At 34.9% G+C, this 5,651-nt stretch overlaps 1 protein-coding gene across 1 annotated transcript; it reads left to right on the forward strand.

Moving 5' to 3' along the window:
* Positions 1-480: 480 nt before the first annotated feature.
* LOC134816319 (ELAV-like protein 1) lies at positions 481-5,293 on the forward strand. The gene is made up of 8 exons (XM_063825117.1): positions 481-619; positions 797-999; positions 1,166-1,231; positions 1,436-1,590; positions 1,952-2,066; positions 2,229-2,380; positions 2,509-2,623; positions 2,829-5,293. Exons 1-8 carry the CDS (start codon positions 490-492, stop codon positions 3,006-3,008), a joined length of 1,116 nt encoding a protein of 371 aa, XP_063681187.1. The 5' UTR covers positions 481-489; the 3' UTR covers positions 3,009-5,293.
* The last annotated feature ends 358 nt before the right edge of the window (positions 5,294-5,651 follow it).

Consider the following 5,651-nt stretch of genomic DNA (forward strand, 5'->3'; position numbering starts at 1 on the left):
GCTGTATCATGTTTACTTGAAGTAGAAATTTTGAACATTTCGTTTCTTTTTGTCTGTGGATTCTTTTCGGTTTTTATCATGTCAATTAGCAAAATGCATACCACCTAAAATTATTTGCTTTATTTTCATGACGTCGAATGCTTACATGTTTTAATTTGTAGTAAAATTGATCTTGGATTTAGTCATTTTGATATTAAAATGTTAACGTTTTTAATGTCATCCTGTGATTTCAATTCAATTTTTAATTGTAAATTAATTATTAATTGGAGTTTATAAGTTCGAAATTATGAAACATTTTCCTTCTTCAACATGTCCTAACTATTTAATCTCATTAGCACCAATTGATGATTGGTTATAACACCGATCTGCTAAAATCGCTTAACCAGAAATTATTTGAACTTGAAGAGTAGCCGATACATTTTCATTTCCTCACGCAATTCACTTGAAATGAAGTTTTTATACCCATTTTACACTAGGGAACACACAGATATGGTCATGACCGTGCAAATAGGTGCTGAGTGTTTTGGACCGCCAAAACATAAGTACAGTCCTGTACGAAACAGTTTGGAGTACACTTCTGATGATGAAGGGGAGTTCAGTGATGAAAGTAGAGGTTCAGGTATGTCTGGTATTCTGGCCCAAATTTAAAACTCTGACACGATCATGTAAGACCTTGAAGTCAACTTATACACCTTTTTTTTTCTCTACTGACAGCAGGATCATTCGAAACTCGTGTAAATAAATCAAATGTTAATCACGTGTTAATCACGTGATAATCACGTGTTCACATTTCCAGGATCACGTAACCACCGGTTGTTCGATGCCGAGCTGTTTCAGCACTATGTAACAGCATGCGGTAACCTCATCATCAACTACATCCCTCCTAACCTGACAGAGGAGGAGCTGCTCAACTTGTTTAAGACTGAGGGACCTGTGGAGAATGTTAAGATTGTCAGGAAGAAACCTGAGGGTCACAGTCTCGGTTACGCTTTTGTTAAGGTAGGCTCACTTGACTGATATCGATTGAAAACGTAAACAGTTCAACTGTATTTTAAGTGTTTTGTCATGATTGGAGTTTATTTAAATATTGCTGCGCCATTTTAAAGTTGCACTTAACGATCTGTGGATGACAAATTGCTCGGACTAAATCAATCCACTGTTACAGTACGTCTGTCCCGGTGACGCTCAGAAAGCTATCTGTAGATTTAACGGTTACCGACTCCAAAACAAGGTGACTCATTACAGAATACTAACATGCTAACATGCTAACATGCTAACGTTAACTTAAAATGCCTTGTTAAAACATATTATCTTACTGAACTAATCTAACCATAACTTAGACCCAGTTCCATAATACAAGGTGCTTGATTAATTGATACAACCAAGTTTTAGCATCAGCTATAATCTATATCAGCTGAACTAATCCTACTTGCAGATATTGAAAGTGAGCGTGGCACGGCCCTCCTGCTCGGAGATAAAGGACGCTAATCTGTACATCAGTGGGATACCCAAACATCTCACACAGGCTCACCTTCACGGCACTTTCTCCGCATTCGGCACTATTATCAACTGTAAAATCATCACCGACAAGTAAGACCTGTTTTAAAATTGGCGTTTAGTTCACCGTGTCCCATGCTTAGGCCTAGGGTTCGTTCACATATATTACGTAATCAACCGAGGGGAGAAGGGGAGCGGGGCGGGGGGGGGGGGGCAGGGGGTTACCAAATGATTACGCTAGTGTAACCTGGCACAATAGCTATGTGTAAAACTGATTACGGAGGGGGGGGGGGGGGGTTAATATAATGTGAACAACCCCTTAGAGTTCGCTAGGGATTCTTTATTTTTAAAGCTCTTCTTGGGTTGTAGTAGCCTTGTTCGGACAACTTGTCCAGGTACAATTTTTGTAGGAACAATGATCGTACAAATTTATAACAACCTTACCGTTTTTAAGCAACGGCCAGAGTAGAGGAATAGGATTTGTTCGATACAACACAAAACAGGAAGCACTGGCGGCCGTGCAGAACTTAAACAGACAGATCCTTCCTGGCTCCTCAGTTCCGTTACAGGTACGGATCATGTTCCTGTTAAGTTTACCTGTTGGCTGTTGTTCCAGTTATTTGGAAAGTGGTTTGTTGATTCCGTCATCAATCCAATAAAATTTGATTAAGCTAAGCTAATTAATCTGACTAATTATAATAATGATTGATTAATGACCTATTACTCGGCAGGTGAAGCTGGCCGAGAAACCGTCTCACCGTAACGTGAAGAGCGGCATGTATGATGAGATGCAGAAGTTGCTGTCTACCTACAAGCTGGACTCTAATAACAACGTTCATCCTGTTGTCACTAATATTCTCAAGCAGTACTTTCCCAATGTCGAGTGAGTTCTAGTTCATTTACTCATGTTTATAAGTTACGAGCGACTCTCACTAAGATTTCCAAATCTGAGAACAATGTACAGTAACCCATTACATCCTATTTAAATGTTAACAAATATTACATTTTCAGAGAGGAAGGTAACGAGATGGAACAAGGTCGTCCTGAACACCTGACTGCTCCTAACTCCGTGTGTTTGTACGTCTACAACTTACCTCCAGAAACTGACAGAGCTTTCCTTTTCACGGTCAGTTATCTCCTGTTTTAGCTGGGTTTTATACATAAATAGTGAAGAACTGAAGATGTTAATTGCATTACTCAGCGGGTTATTTGTATCATTTGAAAGTTTTAATAACAGTTCGTAGATTAGCAGTTCACGTATTCCATTACAATTCACATGACCCCCCCCCCCCCCCCCGGCACCCCTCCAATCATTCTATACTATTTGTCAGCTGTTTAAAGATTTCGGTGAGATCGCCTCGGTGCGCCCCATCATCCACTACCCTACCATGCAATGCAAGGGATTTGGGTTTGTGAACATGAAGCACCATTCTGCTGCTACCCTTGCTATCCACTCTCTGCACGGCAAGATCATCAACGGGAAACCACTCCAGGTTTCTTTCAAGAAATAAACTGAACATTTTGATTTTAGTGTGTCTTTTAAAACTTTATTTAAGATTTATTCAAAATTTGTTCAATTTATTTAGGGTTAAAACTTAATTAAAGATAGGTTTTTGTAATTATAACTTAATTTTCGACTTTCTGTGAATAGAATAATGGGTTATATAGTATATACTATATGGTTGTAGTAAAATTGTTCGTAGAGATTCTTTGTTAAAAGTATTTTGGGGATTATCGACTCTCGATTATAAATTGTTTCCAAAAATTCGATAATATCCTGACTTCATTAAATGATAATGATATATAAATAGTCAACAATCAGTGGTCTTTTTAAGATATTATTAAGAGAACGGTTATTTAGTGCTTCTTTTAGTCCTTATTTTGAGATTTCAAAACATTGCAACTGTTCTTTTTATACTTCCTTCATTCACAATGTATCTATTTTCCAGTTGATTGACACTTCACAGTCCAAATTTTAAAAATGATTCACTGTCACAGTCCAGATTTTTAAAATGATTCACTGTCACAGTCCAAATTTTGTAAATGATTCATTGTCACAGTCCAGATTTTATGCCGTTTTCTTGTATTTTAGATGATTTTATTTCCAAGTCCTATTGTTGATTTTTCACAAGAATTTTAATCATACATTTTAAATGGAATTTTTTGCTTTACCATAATACCAAGTATGTAAATTATTCATCAATGTTACGTTGAATATTGACCTTATGCTTAATGCTTAATCGTAAAACAAATTTAATAAAATTGTTTTGAAGGAGCAGTATATTTAACTTGAATGGTGTAATTGGAATTAATTTTGTGAGGGAAACTTTAATTTAAATAAGGGATTATGATTATTGTTAAATCTACGTTTGTTAGTGTAAATTTGGTGTGAAGTTTGATGTTCAAAAGTATGTTTTCAATATGTTATAAAAAGTTTACGTTGTAAAATTGTTTTTCAAATTGCATAGAATTGTGGGTCATAGACTTCCCATGTCTTAACATGTCATAACCATGTCACAACCGTGTCTGACATGGTTATGACATGGTTATGACATGGTTATGACATGGTTATGACATGGTTATGACATGGTTATAACATGGTTATGAAATGGTTATGACATGGTTATGACATGGTTAAGACATGGTTATGACATGGTTATGACATGGTTATGCCATGGTTATGCCATGTTTGTGACATGGTTAAATGATATGGTTCTGACATGGTATTTCTAGTCTATGACCGATTTGTGAAGGGCGATGATAACTTATTTATTGTTTCATCAGACATTATAATCGATCGAAATTGGTAAGGTATCAACCGATCAACACCCTTTCACCAATCTAATTTATATCATATTACCGTGCAGTGCTGTGTAGAAGGTTTTTAAAATACCTTTTATTGAGCCGTACGATAAGACATGTAGATAAAATCCCGCCGGTTAATAGCACTTAAAAAGCATTGCGATATGATTGTAATTTGATCGAACTTCTTGACCGAGGTTTCTTTTATTATAAGACTTTTATTACTGTATAAGATTAAGACTGTTATAAAAAAGTGACAATCGTTTTTTGTCTAGGGGATCGTTAACATAATAAAAATGTAGAGGAAAAGTGGTTAGACAATTTTGATAATGAAGTATAATGTTAACGATCACCAGGTTTTACTAATATAGTAAAACACGAAGATCATTTATCTTAATTTTGATTGTCAAATGTTAAAAAATTAATAGGATTTCTAATTAATATTTAGGTTTTGATATAGAGAGGCAAAGAAAGTTTTTAGGTAGATTGTGTTAACAGCACAATTTACATCAGCATTATTAGGGCCCAATAAATGAGGCATTAAACGATGGTTCACGAAAGTGTATCTCCAAAATAAAACCTATGTATGGATATGTTTCAAGGATAAATTAGGAGATATTATTGCTGGGTACAATTTTATTATTATTATTGATTTTGGGGTTTTAAGTATTAAATTAAGTTCTGCAAGAAGGAGATTCTTATCTTGGAGGAATTATAACAACTATTTTAAATTAATTATTAATTTGGGTAATTTTGTTTCCCAAGATCTGTTATATTTAATGACTTATTTCAAAATGCAGATACTATATTATGATTTCTCAAATAAATTGGGCGTGGAAAGCAATGATATATTGTAAATTTGCGGTTAAGAAACTTGGATCTTGTTTTTATAATGTGTTGTGTTTTTTTCTTTCTTGTTTTCTATATACATTGTTTATTATTATTATTATTATTAATTTAAATTGTGTTCCTATGGTCCTTATTTGATCTTTTTAATGAAACATTTGCGTTTTTCTTTGATTGCACAATTCATCGATTTCAACTCAAAATTGGTTAAACTGAGTTCAGTCTCTGACTTAATTCTAAATGTTCAGAAATCAATAAATTCAAAGCCTTATCTCTTCTCACAAATCGAAACTTATTCTGTTATCTTATTCTTAACGAGATGGAACAAGGTCGTCCTGAACACCTGACTGCTCCTAACTCCGTGTGTTTGTACGTCTACAACTTACCTCCAGAAACTGACAGAGCTTTCCTTTTCACGGTCAGTTATCTCCTGTTTTAGCTGGGTTTTATACATAAATAGTGAAGAACTGAAGATGTTAATTGCATTACTCAGCGGGTTATTTGTA

This window comes from Bolinopsis microptera, chromosome 6 (assembly GCF_026151205.1).
Source record: "Bolinopsis microptera isolate Bmic1 chromosome 6, MBARI_Bmic_1.0, whole genome shotgun sequence".
In the NCBI taxonomy this organism is placed as follows: Eukaryota; Metazoa; Ctenophora; class Tentaculata; order Lobata; family Bolinopsidae; genus Bolinopsis; species Bolinopsis microptera.